At 42.5% G+C, this 16,750-nt stretch overlaps 1 protein-coding gene across 2 annotated transcripts in view; it reads left to right on the top strand.

Annotated features, from left to right (window-relative positions):
* The window catches only part of LOC128415957 (copine-5), a 126,380-nt gene that overhangs the window by 88,139 nt on the left and 21,491 nt on the right, over window positions 1-16,750 (top strand). For both annotated transcript variants that reach the window (XM_053392857.1, XM_053392858.1), the window contains exons 11-12: window positions 4,146-4,187; window positions 4,703-4,778. In XM_053392857.1, the coding sequence (XP_053248832.1) occupies window positions 4,146-4,187; window positions 4,703-4,778 (118 nt within the window). The remainder of the gene's footprint in view (window positions 1-4,145; window positions 4,188-4,702; window positions 4,779-16,750) is intronic.

The raw sequence follows: 16,750 nt of genomic DNA, 5'->3' as shown, positions 1-16,750 counted from the left end.
AATTCATTTGTAGAAGGGAATAGCAAATGCACGTAGAGAAATAGAATGTGTGTCCTGATATTACCAATTGGCAAGCTTTAAATTGAGTATCTGCCTGTTTTTTAGGGCTTAAACTGCCGTTTTCCATTCTGGGTACTATAAACACAGATTAACTGTCCAAGTAGCGATACACATCAGAGTGACGGAATGCGACGGAGTGAGCTCTGTCCCTGCTCCTGGCAACCTAGCACTTTGAAAGCACGCCAGTACAAGTAGATAAATAGGTACCGCTGCAGCAGGAAGGTAAACAGCATTTCCGTGCGCTGCTCCGGTTTCCATCACGGTGTTCCATTGCTCCAGAAGCAGTTCAGTCATGCTGGCCACATGACCCGGAAAGCTGTCTGTGGACAAACGCTGGCTCCCTCAGTCTGAAAGCGAGATGAGCGTGGCAACCCCATAGTCGCCTTTGACTGGACTTAACCGTCCAGGGGTCTTTTACCTTTATCTTTTAGAACAGAGCAGCACTTCTAAACACAAGAAGAGGTTATCAGTGCTGTCCCATTGGACTTTGCAACCATAGACAGCCCTCATCATTGGTTAGGCGAGAAATCTCCAGTTTGGGGTTTGAACGGTTATAATGCTTTTTGCTTGACTGGGTTGGGGATAAGATGGTAGGAGCTGTTTGACTGTGGAACAGGAGGTTGTGGACTCTTCTTCCTTGGAGGGTTTAAAGCAGAGGTTGGATGGCTTTAGCTGAGATCCTACAGGGGGCTGAACTAGATGACCCTTGAGGTCCCTCCTAGCTCTACGATTCTATGGACACATCTAGGTGTTTGTAGAAAGCTCTATGTGGATGGAATGTAGCCTGCTGTACAAAGGTTCCCCACCTCTGATATTTTTATTATTGAAAAGATTTCTATATTGTCCTTCAGCAGAGTTTTGGAGTGATTTGAGATAGGAATGTAGCAGACCACTGGCTGCCTTGATTGCTTTCTGCACTCTGCTCCCAGCTTGCCAAGAGATAACAGCATTTCTCATTTGCTGCCATCCTTAAGTTCGTGAATATTTTTGTGAAGATTCTTTCAACTTTTTAGAAAAATGGTTTTCGCAAAAGATTTTGTGAATATAGCAGAGAGAAAGAAGAGAAAATCAAACTAGTGATAATTTAAAAGAAATATTGCCAGCTGACATTAACACGAAAAGAATATTTTATCAGTTCTGATTTAAACATGTAGGCAGTCCAGGTAGGTATCTAAACAAAACTGGGGGTTATAAGCCATGCAGTGGAACCTCGGGTTACGTACCATCCTCCTTACGAACACTTTGGATTACGAGCTCCACTAACCCAGAAGTAGATGCTCCTGTAGCAAACTTTGTTAGTATTTCACGTCTCCGATGCTGCAGATGAGATTGGTGTAAATCACATGACTGTTTGGGAAGAGTGTGGGAGCGGAAGATAGTCTTATCTCTTCCGCTGTAGGTACTATTGTACTGTACTTTTGCTTTTACTTGTTCCTGTTTCCTCTCGGAGCTGGAGAGAGCGAGCACCATGATTCCTTTGTCTGTACAACGTGTGAAAATAAACACAGTTGTACCTCGGGTTTGCTTCAGGATGAGAACAGAAACCAAGTGGTGGCAGCAGGAGGCCCCATGATCTAAAGTGGTACCTCAGGTTAAGAACAGTTTCAGGTTAAGAATGGACCTCCAGAACGAATTAAATTCTTAACCTGAGGTACACTGTACGTAGATTACGATGTCTCACACTTCTTGCTGTGTCATGCTAGAAGATTAGTGTGCATATATCATTTGATATATGTCGCTGAAGCACACTGGAGAAGAAGGGAAATGCCTTTTCCAGAGCTGCGCATACCGGACGACGCTCGGAGTTCAGGCTGCAGGGGCACCCCCAGGGCGTTTTCCAACAAACTTTGCCCCGGGATGCAAGCAGAAGTCACACACCGGCAGCACGCCGGCAGCGGTAAGCCCCATTAGCAAAAGCGCGCCTCAGGTTATGAACGGTTTCGGGTTAAGAATGGACCTCCAGAACGAATTAAGTTCGTAACCGATCAAACACAGAAAAGGGAGTGAGATCTTCAAACCACTGGGTGAAAGATGGCGGGTGTGTCCTCCCAACCTTGCAGTCTCTTAGCCAACATAAGGATTCATAGAACTCAGATTCATTGGCTATTCATTAGTCCCACACAACAGGAATCAGACGTTCTTTCATCTTCATGAGTATGTTTATAGTTATTTGCTGTCTATCCCTTTTCATGGCCTTTTAGGAATGCTTATCTATTCGTTGATGAAAGACTGGCTTTGCTGTATATTTTACCACTCATTCATTTTCTATAACTTGCTGGCTAGTGCAGCCATTCGGCTTGCAGACTGGCAAGCTTCAAGAGGGAGTGAAAATATTTAGGCAGCAATTGCAAAAGTCACTGGGGGGACATGGCACATTCTCTGCAAATGAACTCCAACTGGAGTTGAAAGAGTGATCTGACTTCTCCGCTCTCCCCAATGCCCGTGAGACTTCACCTGTCACCTGTCAACATGCATGGAGCCACGGGTGAATTAATCACTGTCACTCTTCTAACAGGAGTTTAAGAAGCTGGCTAGCCAAGGGCATTTCTTGACAACAACCCAGTGGCTAGGGACTTAGCATAGGAAGGGGGACAGTAGGAGGAAAGTGATTATGGCCAGCATCTCCACTGCCTTCTTTGGAGTAATGAGAACAGCTGGTGTCGTTGTAAGCAAAATAGTGTTTAGACGCTGGGTTTGCAAACTTGGCCACAGTGGGTCCATCTGTTAACCAAAGATGAAACTCTTTCCTGGTGCAACTGAATAAAGCCTAGAGAGCTCATCTGGCAGCATCCAATCACGTTTCTTCATTATTCAAAGACAAAGCAAAGCCAGTTTATTTGCTTATTTATCAGAATCTTTTATATCCCAACTTTTCACTTATCAAAGTATGGCTCCAGGGGTGGTTTGTCCCCTTTTTGCCACTTGAGGCAAGATGGGGAGTGCCACCCTGCTCTGTCGGACCACTGACAGCACCACTGGCATCGGCACGGGTTTCTGGTGAGATCTCACAAGTTCTCACCGAAATCTCACGAGATCTGTCACTCTCCATGAGAACAAGTGAGATTTCAGCCAGATCCTGCAAGATGTCACCAGAAATTGGCATTAATGCAGTTGCTGCACTCTGCCAGTGATGAATGCAGGGGGGAGAGGGCCTGTAGGGACACCACCTCAGGGGCTGAGGCAGCTTCTTCACTCTATTTCATGGGTGGACAGGCTACTGGGGATGGAAAAATTGGGGGTCTTTGGCTCCTTTCCCTGTCAGGACACATTCTGAAAGGGCTTAGAAGAAAGGGCATCTTGCCCACCTTACTCCCTGGCAACAAATTGCCTAACACATTGAAAGCCATGACTGTGTACACACTATACCTTTTGAGCACATTCAAAGCACATTTCCATTGTTGTTTTCTAAAGGTTGCTAGGAGTTGTAACTACAGTGCCCAGAATTCTTTGAGGGAAAGAATGTGCTCTGGATGTGCTTTGGAGATACTGTATCTGTGTACACAGCCCATCAGCTTAAACACATGCTCATTTAACTATAGCAGGGGTGGCCGACTCCCAAGAGACTGCGACCTACTCACAGAGTTAAAAACTGGCAGTGATCTACTCCCTTTTTGTGGGGGGTTTGGGTCAAAGTTGTTGAGTTTTTTCAGGGAGGAGGTAAAATGTTGAGCTTTTTTTAGGGGAGCCACAGTTGTTCAGCTTCTTTGGGGGGAGCCAATGATCTACCAGTGATCTACTGCAGACGTGCTGTGATCTACCGGTAGATCATGATCTATCTGTTGGACATGCCTGAACGATAGTATATGAATGTACAGAAACCTCATTCCCAAATGGCTCAGAAGTGCTACTGCAGGACCCACAGAGGAAACTCCCTGCCACAGAAAGAAAGCAGTGCAGTTTTAATATCACCAAAATCCCACTGGGGCTCATTTCCCCCAGGTTTTCTGCGAAGGATAACTTTTATCTCTTGTGTACAGCTTGACATTTTTCTTGCCAATGAATTCCACAGAGAGAAAGAATCCGAAGTGATAGCAATAGGGATGGCAGCTTGCTTTGGGAATGACCATTAATGTCATCTTTTCCAGAACTATAAAGGTGGAGGTATATGACTGGGACCGAGATGGCAGGTAAGTGGCATTTATAACTCCTTTGTTTAAAAAGGTGGGGGGGGGGTTTTATTCTTTCTGGCTAGGAGGAGCTGGACTGAAACCAAAGTTAGATAGAAGAAATTTAGCAGTGTTGTGTATTGCAGGTCTGTGAAATGCTTTGAGGTTCTTTGAGGATCCCCAGGAAACAAAACAAAACAATTTATACAAAATACAACCCCTCTCCCATTAATCAACACATTTAGTAAAAAAGAATTTAGCTTATGCAGTTGGCTGCATTGTACTGGCAGAGTACATTCTTCCCCCTATCATGTAAACAACAACATTTTTTATCCCAGGGCCACATGTGTAAGATTCACATTGGGAAAATGAAAGGTGGGTGTGGCAGGGATGAGAAGGGGATCTTGTCCCTTATTTGCTGGGATCATCATTATTATTCGGTTAAAAAAAGAGGCCTGTCAAGTAGAGGAGGTGATGGAATGGGAGAACCTTTGTTCTACAGTGTTGTTCATAGCAATTTCTTTCCCACTTAACAGCCACGACTTCATTGGGGAGTTTACGACCAGCTACCGTGAATTGGCACGAGGACAAAGCCAATTTAATGTCTATGAGGTGAGTGACTTCTTCAGCTGTCCCCAAAATATTCAGAGGCTTGACAACCATATGTCAGGAGTGCTCTGATGGTGTTTCCTGCTTGGCAGGGGGTTGGACTCGATGGCCCTTGTGGTCTCTTCCAACTCTATGATTCTATATCAGGGCAGAAGCCTTCTTGGCACTGACTGCAGAGAGCTTTTTGAGAAAAGGGGCCTCTTCCAGGCACTCAGAGCCTATTGGGGCACAACCTACTATGCTGTTCTCCTAAGTAAGTCCCATTGAGATTAATGGAAGCTGTGCAAAAGCAGCTCCCATTCACTTCACTTGGGCCTTCTCAGTTGAACTCCCCAAAGGATTGTGTCCTTTAACTTTATTAGCGCTACAGGCTCAGTAGCAATTTTCTGCCCCCAGTGTTGTGTGTGTTAACTTGAGATTGGTGGTGTGTTTGTGTTAACTATAACTGTGTTCATGAATTTCAACATGCTATTGTACTTAAGCCTTTCTACTGAACTTGGCACTTAATGAAGGGTTTAGACCAGCATTCACCCAACCGGTGCCATGCTGGCAGGGCTGATGTGAGTTGTATGCCAAAACATCTGGATGGCATCAGGGTGGCGAAGGCCAATTTAGATGCTGTTGTGAATGATTCCATGACCCTAGAGATCATATAACAGATAGTGGGCTGTATTTGGCATATCTTAAGGTAGTACCTGTAGCCATGGCAACTGAGATGCTCACATCCCATCCTACTACTATTGTATCAATAAAACGATGGCTTTGAATGAGTCCCTCTATCTGGATAGCCATTGAGACAGGAGAAAAACTCTGTTTGGGATGGAGTTTGAAGGATGAAGGTCAGAGCTGATGAGGTGTCTGCAGGCCATACATCTTCATGGGGCCCAGAACCAGAACGGGATCCAGATTCTAAATTTCATTTGTGAAAAGTATCTAACCCTTTTGGAACAAAAGTTATGAAAGAAAATGTGCAGACACCATTTGAAACAATTGCTTTGTGAGATATGAGACTGTTCCCACCTTAGTGTGTTTAGCAAAAAAGTGGCCAGGTAACTCATTAGGTAATAACTGCTAGGTAGAAATTTGGAGTCATACAAGCCCAAGGGAAGACCCAAAATGGCTCAGGGAAGTTCCTTCTTCAGACAATAGAGAAAGGACTACCTGGTTCATTTTGAAATGACTAAGTGCTTATTTTGAAGCTGTTTTCCCATCTTCTCTGGTAAAGAAGTGATTGTTGCAATAAGAAAATAATAGAGAAATCCAGAATTTGAGTATAGTTGCAAATGGGCAACAGCATGTCCACCCCAAAGCAAAGGGAAGCAGCAAAGACAAGAGCTTATTGCTCTTCCTAACCAAGGATTAATTTCATGCAAACTATTTTGTTTTTTGAGTATGTAAGCATGAAATCAATCACATATCTATATTGCAAGAGGGGTGGGTATTGTGGCAGAGAAAGTGTGGGTTACATCACCCCTGCAAAGTAGCCCAGTGTTGCTATAGTAATATTACAGGGGGCAGAGTGTGAGAGAGTAGTAGTACTGCAATGTAGTCCACTATCTAGCCTTCTGGTATGTGCGTTTTTAGGGAAATGTGATTGGCACAGTGGTGATTAGCTGCTTTCTTACCCATGATGGTGGGATACTTTGGGATGGGTTGTTGCTGCTGGTATAAAACTAAAATGGGTATATTCATGACAGAGACTCATATGCTTTTTGCTCAAGAAAACAAAAAGGGTTGATTGACCTGTGCTGATAACATTGCTGTAGTTATTCTGAGGTATAAATAATAAATAACCGCAACACATGCTCTTAGAATACAAAGCTTTATTTTTAACAATTTTTATATTGAATTTATCCAAGCATGGGCATCTCATCTGGTTGCTGTAAACCTTAAATATCTTTACACACACATTGCCATCTGAAATACCTTTCCTGGTCTTGCTCTGAATATTGTATTGTCAGCCTAAGATCATTTGATGAAAGACCTATACCAGTAACATAACTGGTTTGCAACTCACAACGCTTGTTTGCATGGTTTAGGAATGGCATTGAAGGGAGAGCAGGGTTCTTCTGTCATTAGCAGCTGTGTGGCAGGCAGAAATCCAACAAATTAAGCTTTTTCTAGTGTGGAAATACATTTACAGGAAAAGCTTCAAGTTAGAATTTTGTTTGTCAGACTTACTTGCATGTGTCACAAAGTGTTGCAAATACTTGTGTTCTCTTTTGCAAGTGGGACAGAGGACCCAATCCACACACAGTGTAGATATTGCAGATAGTAATATTGCACAGCTTGAAGCAATAAGTTGAATAAAAACTGACTCCTCTTGGAATATATTTTGTCCAGAGCCAAAATATAGTTTCAAACCTTTACTAACACAACTTTTTTCAGACTGATTTAAAGTAATAAATGATATATCCAAATAGGTGCATAATATCATGTACTTGTCCAAGCACAGGTTCGGCTTCTTACAAATATTGAATACTATTTACAATCAGAGCTGACAAACAGACCTCTTTCTCTCCCACAGAGTCCATTAGCCTGGAGGCTGTTTTCTCTCCAGAAGAGACTCATTTGCACACCTTTGTCTTCTGTGACTTGAGAGAAAAGACAACTCACACACCCAAAATAGGGATTTGCAACTGAATAACCCTCCCATGTGTTCTTAAGTTAAACACCATGTGAGTGAGCCAGCAGAGATACATCAACAGTTAATTATCAACCTGTTTAGGTACCCAGAGAGCTCTTCTTAGCTTTGGTGGAATTTTCCATTCCCCTTTAGCAATACACATTCAGACTCATTTTCCATTTCAATGTACAATTAAGCAATTATACTTAACAGCACTGGACCCAGAAAATCTGATTAAGATGTATGCACTGAATGACTGGGTCTCAGGCTACTAAGAATTAATACATCACTGGTTTTTAGTAGCCTATTATACAAGTTAAACAAATTAAATGTGATCATTTGTTGACTAATGTCCATGGAAGGTAGAGTTTTGGGGAAAGATAGCTGTGCAAGGAATTTTTTTAGGTATGTTGATCTCTACTGTACACACAGAAAAAGGTCAGTTTTGCACACCTGAATTCACCCTTTCTTTCTTTCTTTCTTTCTTTCTTTCTTTCTTTCTTTCTTTCTACATCAGCTCTAAAAAAATTTTAGAAAGGGAGTAGGTACTACATTGCTGTAGCAGGTTGAATTTCAACAGAGAAAATTGTTGCTACTCATAGAGACTGTGAGATCACCCCTTTAAGGGAAGCAGGGGGGGTCTCTTCTTTTAAGTGACTTACAACTGCTACTTCGCTAAATAAAATGACCCAATGGGGTTGGAATTGGTAGGCAAATATTTCCCCTCCCCCCATTTTTCTGCAGTGTTGATTTTGTGTTTGCATCATATAAACAAAAATTCTGCAAGCAACTTGTACTTCTGTAGGGTATGGCAAAAGGGGGAGTTGTAATATGTTACAGTGCTGCTCATTGCAACCTCTCAAATGAGAGTCGTGTCTGAAGACTAGGAGATAAGCTTTAATTTCTTCAGCACAATAGATTCAAGTATATAGTTAATACTTCAAGTTAATACCAAATAAATAGAAAAAAGATTCAAGAAATTATTTCCTACATTACTCTTATATCAGAGGGCACACATGCAAAGAATAGGAAAAGGAGGAGCATCTTGCCAACTCTTTCACAAAGATTTTGAGTTTTGCTGGATGCTTTGTGAAATAATCTTTTTAAAGCCTTTCTCTCCCCCCCCCCTTCTTTTTTTGGCTGAGATTATTTTTAACTGAACATTTGTATGCAGCCTCTTGCTTTCCTTTATTCCTCTGCAGTTACAGATTTCCGTTATGGAATGCACATTATTTAATGGAGCTTGGAAACAGAAGTTTGGGTATAGATTGCTCAGGTTGTTATTATTATATAACATCCTTTATATAAAGACGTTTCCATTTTAAAAACCCAATATACTCTAAATGGCACTATTAGGAATGTGCCCTTTTACTTGCAAACAGTAAAAATGAGTCTGTTTTATTTTTGACACCATCAATCATCAGTACAGTAAATAACTTATTGCACCAGCCTTCTAGAGAAATAACCTATACTATAGTGATCGTGTTTTGTTCTCTCTCTTCCTTTTCCTTTCTTTTTTGAGCAATTATCCCTGCCTATAACTGTGTGCAAAAAGGCCTGCCTCTGAAAATTTGGTTTTCCCCTTTTACCAGTGGTGGGTGGAGCAGGAAATGTAAATGTTTCCTTTGGGCAGCAGGCTCATTTCTACACCCCCCCTCCATGCTCCATCCAGGTAAACAGGGGGCATTATCAGAATTCAAGGTCACTTTCCGGCCAGGTGAAAAAACTCGAGGAGGATGCAAAGCAGGGTTGGTGAGGTGTGTGGCTCATGAAAGTTTGTGACCTTGAGAGGATCCTGAGGACCAGATAGAAAAGCCTGGAGGGCCACATTTAGTGTATGGCCCTGAAGTTCCCTCCCCTTGCCCTATTGGATCAGCAAAAAGCTCACAGGATCTCACCTTGTGCTGGGTGAATGCCAATAGGCTACATCATCACCAATGATATTATTACTAAACTTTGTGTAAACTTTGTGTAAACCACAGTTTTATATAAAATATCACAAAGTGGTATACAGACAAAAAAACCCACAGTATCGCAATAGAAATGTCAGACACATCAGTGAGATGTTGTTGGCCAAGAATCTCAGATTTGAAAGGCCTGTCTGAAAAAATACAGTTGTTAGAGTAATCTATTTTTTTTAAAAAAATAGTTTTTATTTGATTTTACAAATATAAAATTATAACAATCCAAATGCATATACATATATAGAGATTGAATCTCACGACTTCACCCCACCCCCTCCATGGGTTCTGTTATCAACATTTAAAGGTAAAGGTAAAGGACCCCTGACAGTTAAGTCTGGTCATGAACGACTCTAGGGTTATGGCGCTCATCTCGCTTTACTGGCCGAGGAAGCCGGTGTTTGTCCGCAGACAATTTTTCCAGGTCATGTGGCCAGCATGACTAAGCCACTTCTGGCAAAACCAGAGCAGTGCAAGGAAACGCCATTTACCTTCCCACTGGGTACTTTGCACTACTTGCACTTTGACGTGCTTTCAAACTGCTAGGTTGGCAGGAGCTGGGACCGAGCAATGGGAGCTCACCCCGTTGCGGGGATTCGAACTGCTGATCTTCCGATCGGCAAGCCCTAGGCTCAGTGGTTTAGACCACAGCACCACCCGCGTCCCTTATCAACATTTACAACTGACTATTATTCCATACTCTATATTTTATGTCAATCCAAATTATCCATGGTATCTGTTACATTACAAGTGAGATTAAAACCCTGCTGATGTTTCCATCTGCTTGCAATGGTCTCCTAGATACATTATAATTTTTTCCCATTCTTTTTTAAAGTTTTTGTCCTCTTGGTTCCTGAATTTTCCAGTCAGCTTTTCCATTTCAGCATAGTCCATCAGCTTAGCTTGCCATTCCTCTCTGGTAGGGACTTTGTCTTCCTTCCGTCCGAGTTGTTACAGTCATCTAAAAACGAGCAGAGATGACTTGTGCTGAACCTCTATTGGCAAGAAGTTCTGCCACACACAAAAGTTGGCCCCTGGTAAAACCCAGCCGAAGCACAGGGGCATGTGGGAGCATTTAAAGTACCCCATCATGAGACCTCAGCAACTGAGGAATGGGGCTAAACCTGACTCTGCTCAAGTGCCCAAGAGCAGGAAATATTAATGCTGCTGTGTCACAAAATCTTGGTGCCCCTGCTGTAGTGCAGAGGTATCACTCTGGTGGGGTAGGAAGGTAGCAATGCCTGCAGTATCTTGGCAACCCTGCACCAGTTAATAAGAACAGGGCTGAGGGTGGGGGGGAATGGATTGAGCCCCAATGGCTGTGCCCCATTTGCCAGGCATAGGACTGCACTTCACCAGCAAATGAAACTGTGTGCACTACCACAATTTTAATTGAATCGTGGTGCTTGCTCACTGTGGACAACTGACTGTGCAATCTCTGCATGTGTACTTGGAAGTATGTTTCTTTTAGTTCAGCTGGGCTCATAGGATTGCAGCTTTGGCCTCAAAGAAACTCACTTCCGTCAAGCTATATCTTCATGCCAAATATCTCTATTAGGGAAAGGCAACTGCAAGAATCCCTTGGAAATCTGTAGCGCCAATTCAGCTGGAGGCAGTTGGCAGTAACTCTTGTGAATCCACTATGGGTTTTCCTTTTAGCTTTGATTTATTGGATAATTTAAGCGCTTTTGTCAGCTGACATCTAAAGTACCTGAGGTAACCTTATCTGTTCCTATTGCCTCTGTCTCCAGATAGCGAGGAGCAGGAGTGGGAGTGCCTCTTTTATCATGTGTGTTAGGAAGCAAAAGTGCAAATCAGCTTGATAGATTCTCTCATTCTGGCTCAAAGCAATTCTTAAATGTGATGTGGATGTTTTATAGCTCAGTGCTAGAACATCTGCTTTGCATGCAGAAAGTCCCAGGATCAGTCCCCGGTGGGAGAGACTCCCTGCCTGAATCCTGGAGAGCAGCTGCCACTCAGTGTAGACAGATTGTGAGCTGGATGGACCAAAGCTATGCTCCTGTATTCAATGTCAAGTGTCCCCTGTTCTATATTGATTAGCTGGTGGGCATTGTATTTTTTCTTCTCCTCTCTTTGTGCTTTTAAAATAGTTTTAAGTTCTTTTTTAATTCAGTGCTGTTTTAAATACCGTAACTTATTTAGTTGTATTTTTTTTTAAAAAAATGTATATAAACGATTGGTGTGAGGTTGTTGTTTTTTAGCTGTATCTGTTTTTAATTCGTGTTGTGAGCCACCTTGGGTCCTGCACTGGTATAAATAATGTCTCCAGCTTATTAGTTTGTTATTGTATTTCTGCCTGGCATATTAAATACTAATTTTCCTACTTTCTAATAACATTTATGTTCCAAATTTCCCCATCTTTCCAAATCAGAGAGTTACTATTTTCTGTTTGTTCTTGGAGCTGCAAATCTACAAGTAAGGGGTTTTGGAGTTCAAATACTACATCAATGCCATTCAGGTGATACCACTCAATGCCCCAACTGTATTATTATTTTTAAAGAAACTATGTAGTGCCTTCTGTTATTGCTGTCACTTGCAGTATATACAATTTGCCTCGTGTAGCTGGCAGAATAAACAAGTGACCGTGATTAGAGAGAGTTAGAGTGATTAGAGAGAGCTGCAGTTATTAGTTTAAACAAAAAACAAACAAACAAATTTGAAGGAATGGTTTCACTTTAATTGAAGTGGAATTTACAGTGATGATGGCATGATAAGGGGCTTATATGAACAACAGGCTGCCCTAAGTCTGCTTTCCCCTTCACTCCCATTACAGGAGAAATTTATTGTGGTTGGCTGCCAAATAAAAATTTTAAAAATTGCCCTGGCAAGCATAACCAGAAATACTGTTTACTGTGTGTATGATATAGTTACAACAAGAGATACAACAATGGCATGCATACTGTTCATGCAGTTTTGGGGGATTAGAACATTTTAGTTCTTTAGAAATGCTCCCCTTCCTTCCCTTCTCCAAGGACTCTTTTACTTTTTCTGTTAAAGTGTGTACATTCCACCTCTCCAACACATATTTCATGTTTATTTTCAAGAAGCAAATTCCCCTGCATTGTTGCTCCTCTCACCCCCAAAGCAAATGTTGTGGGACACTGCAATGACATATGCTCCAACTTTTTCTGTCCTAAATCTGGGACACACCTGCCTGTTAAAGCAGCTGTGCAAAATAGGAAATTTAATTGAAAGGATTATATCCTGAAGAGTGGGATATAAATAATTGTAATTTTAAAAAGACATACAGACAACTTATATCATTGTTGTAATATAATCATGATATGATATCCCCTTGTATCATCAGAGGCACTCACACTTGGCACCAAGAAAGCTCATCTGGGTTGTATAGATTTATTTGCAAAGCTCGTAATACACGCTTCTGTTCTGAATCCTATGTTGCATTGCAGGGGGCTGGACTTAATGACCATCAGGGTCCATTCCAACTCTTTGATTCTAACTTACAAAATTCTTTATCACAAAAGCAGCTTTAAAAAAAAAATCAGGCAAATTTGAAGAGAATAGGTCTAGTATCAGTAGCTATAGCCATAGCAGTTAAATCAAGCCTCACATTCTGCTTGTGAGCTTCAGTGGGGCATCTTGTCAGCCACTGATGGAAATAATATGGTGGACTAGATAGACCTTGATTTCATCCACCAAGGTAATAGTTAAACCAGGCTTCCCCCAACCCCATATGTTTTGGACTCCAATTCCCATCAGCCCCAGTTAACATGGCCAGTGGTCATGGATAATGGGAACTGTAGTCCAGCAACATCAGGAGGGCATTGGGTTGGGGTGGCTGATTGATGCTCATAAGCTGAAGGCCAATGCAACAGGCCAAATCTAAATAAAGATCTGATTTGTTTTGGCAATTGTTTAAAAGATGTGACCGAATTGTGCAACAGCTTGGGAACTAATTGAGGAAGGATAGCTGAGGGGATGTTATAAATAACAATAAGCAAATAAATCAAATAAACACGGTCTTTCTCTCTTAGATGGTTTGTGTTTTTGTAGCTCATGTTCCTGTCACTCTTTCGGCAACAGGAGCTCAGTTCTCCACATCGCGCCCCCTTGCTATGTTCTGACACATTGTTGTGAAGAGAGCTCTTCCACTTCCCTTCTAGTTACCCTGAGTGTGTCTCTAATGCTGGGCTGGTTTCTGTGATGGGTGAGAGTGCCTATCAGTTTTGCCACTCAGGTGAGCACAATTCCAGTGGGGAAGGAGAGAATTCTGATGTGTGCCACCTTTGGAATAAGTTCTTTATTTTATTTTACTTTGTAGCCTTTTTGTTTCTGAGTTGCACTTGGCGTCAGTGAGAGTGATGATCTGAACCTCTCTCTTCAAATGGAGAATTTGGCCCCATGGCAGAGTCCATGTGGAACTGAAAACAAACCACTCCAGTGACACACTCACACAATCGTCCCTTAGCTTCGATGTCTGGGTTTCCTCCCTCCCGTTATCTAACATTTTTTGCACTCCGCATGTGTTAAGTGTTCAGCGGCTCCACTTTAATATTATCCATTGTGACAGTTCTAGGCCGGTTTTCTAAAATGATTGACCTGACTGAGACACAACTGGATCCCCTCACGGAGCTTTTCTTTTCCCCTCAGCAGGAAAAGATGAGGGAACATGAGGAGGGAGAGAAGCTCAGGCAGAATCTGTGTAAATCATTAATGCCTTTTGTTCTGGATGGATTCTTGAGATCTTATAAGAATACAGTCACACATACAGTCAGGGTGGAGGGAATAAGAAGGGAGAGAGCTGCATTTCAAAATGAGAGCTTTCCAACGACTGAGGTAAAAATCATTTTACTGCCTGGGAAAGGGAACCTATCCATTTATCATAATGAGGATCGGAAAAGAAGAGCCTTTTGAGATGCTGGCAAAAGGGAACTGAAATAGCACAATTTGAAGTGCTGCATTGGGAACAAAGCAAAGTGAGAGTTAGGCTTCTGTCAATGCACTGGAAGGACCAGTGACAGCTCTTTCCTGAGGGCAAATGGGGTGCTGCCCCACCAAACTCAGCCTGCTCTCATCTCTCCCCCACAGGTCTGTCTTCTTACTTTCAATCAATCCAAGGGGCTACGCTGCCTGTCAGATTCCTCCTTTGTCTCAGGCTGTGTACATGCTGTACCTTTAAAGCACATTCGAAGCACCTTCTTTCCCTCAAAGCATGCTGTAGTTTGTTAAGGGTTGCAAACTACAGTCCCCAGAATTCTTTGAGGTCCAACTCCTAGCGCCTTCTGGCAGTTCCCTCATTGCGAGAAGTGAGGTTACAAGGAACCAGGCAGAGGGCCTTCTCGGTAGTGGCGCCTGCCCTGTGGAAGGCCCTCCCACCACATGTCAAGCAAATAAACAACTATCCTATTTTTAGAAGACATCTGAAGGCAGCCCTGTTTAGGGAAGTTTTTAATGTTTGAAGTTTTTATTTTTAAGGTTCTGTTGAAAGCTGCCCAGAGTGGCTGGGGAAACCCAGCCAGATGGACAGGGTAGAAATAATATATTATTATTATTATTATTATTATTATTATTATTATTATTATTATTATTAGGAAATGTACTTTGAATCTGCTTTAGAGGTCTAGTATTTACATAACTTCATTGACACCCTTGCAGAACTCAGTAGAGAGGATGGAGATAAAATTAGATGGCTGTATCACTGTCTGTGGTTATGTGCCTACTGTTTGTCTCCCTGCCTTCTGCCTTACCAGTTCCAATGGGAAGAGCCAGCACAAAATGCAGGGAGTGTTCCTTCTCTTTCCCCCCCCCCCCCGCACCTTTCACCAACACAGGCCCTCCCTGTTTTCCAGGGACGTCCTTGACTTAGAGAAGCCATCCTGGTTTCTGATTTGACCCCGGAATGTACTGCTTTTCCTTAGGATGTCTTTATTTTTACTGGAGAAATGCTGGAGAGTATGCCAACAATGAAAGGACAAGTTGATATATATAACAGACTCATTCTAATACTTGACCCATTCACCAATAAAAAAGAAACGGAATCAGCCTCGTTCCGGCCAGCCGCACCTCAGAGGAGCCACCTTTGACGTTGGTATTGCTCAGGCATCAGTCATAAGCCATCTCTGGAGATGCCTAGGATTGTCTACGTGCAAAACAGATTCTCTGCCACTGAGCTATGACCCTTCCCACTGACATAAGGCATGGCAATTTAAAAGCTTGATACAGAACCAGCCCCTCCACTTTTTTCACATTAATTTTAAGTTGTGATTATCATGTACATCACTTCTTTAAAAAATAAAGTAACAGAAGCAAATTGGCTCCTGCCAGACGTTTGTCCCACTGTCATCACTGCCAAGAGGTGGCTGGTGCTGTGTGATGAAGGCTTCAGGGCCTAATTATGAAGTGGAGACATATATATATATATATATATATATATATATATATATATATATATGCAGTTCAGAGAAGTTATGGAAAGGAGGGATGCTGCTGCTGTTTATTGGAGATGCAGATAGGGTTGGGAGACAATGATGGTTTATTGTCTACGGTCCTGTGGGAACCAAGCCTAGATGGACAGCAAGACCTTTGAATTTAGGAAGAGAGGAAACTGTCTGAGTCAGACCCATTGTCTACACAATGGACAATGCAACTCTCCAGGGTGTCAGACAAAGGACAGCCCTGTGGCCTTGTAGCCTTATTAGACTTTACCGATTGGTGGGGTCTGCGTTGCTCCCAGACGGGAGGAAGGAAGTCAAATGACACCGAGGTTTGGTTCAGAGAAAGAGTTTATTCTGCTCTCCGGATAGCAGAAGGCACTGTGTGAATCGGTTCACCGCAAACACAAAAGCAAGAGAAATTGCATACAGTATATATATCCTCCAGGCACCCTCTCCCCCCTTCCCCAGGAATCCACCACATCAGCTTATACACGTAAGTTGACATCCATGACCATAAACAGATGTTCCTGTTCTGATACTCTTGACCATAAAAGGTTGTTCCTGTTCCTATACTCTTACCTTGGACCAAGAAGGTCACCAACTCTAAGAGCACTCCTGGTGCCGTTCCCAGGTCTCTTGTCAGATCTGACAAGGTCTGTGCGTCAGTGTGGTCAGGACCTAAGATAAGACCCAGATGTGCCATCCCTGCTCCACTTGGAACCGGCAAGGCCATCCATTGCCATCAGGAGAGGGCTTTGAGCACTTGTTTATACAGCTGGGTTTCTGTTTATACATTGGCTCAAGAGCTCAAGTTAATGCATTTTAGAAATGCTCCCTTGGAGAAGGAAAAATGGGGATTTCAGACTGACTGCACAGAAACCCATTCCTTCAGCCTTACCTAGAGATTCTGGGAACTGAACCTTTGGCATTCAAAGCATGCACTCGAGCATTGCACTGTGGCCCTTCCCAATT

The sequence above is a fragment of the Podarcis raffonei genome, chromosome 6, assembly GCF_027172205.1.
Source record: "Podarcis raffonei isolate rPodRaf1 chromosome 6, rPodRaf1.pri, whole genome shotgun sequence".
NCBI classification, from domain to species: domain Eukaryota; kingdom Metazoa; phylum Chordata; class Lepidosauria; order Squamata; family Lacertidae; genus Podarcis; species Podarcis raffonei.
The sequence above is the reverse complement of the archived record's forward strand: the minus strand, read 5'-3'. Positions and strand labels throughout refer to the sequence as shown.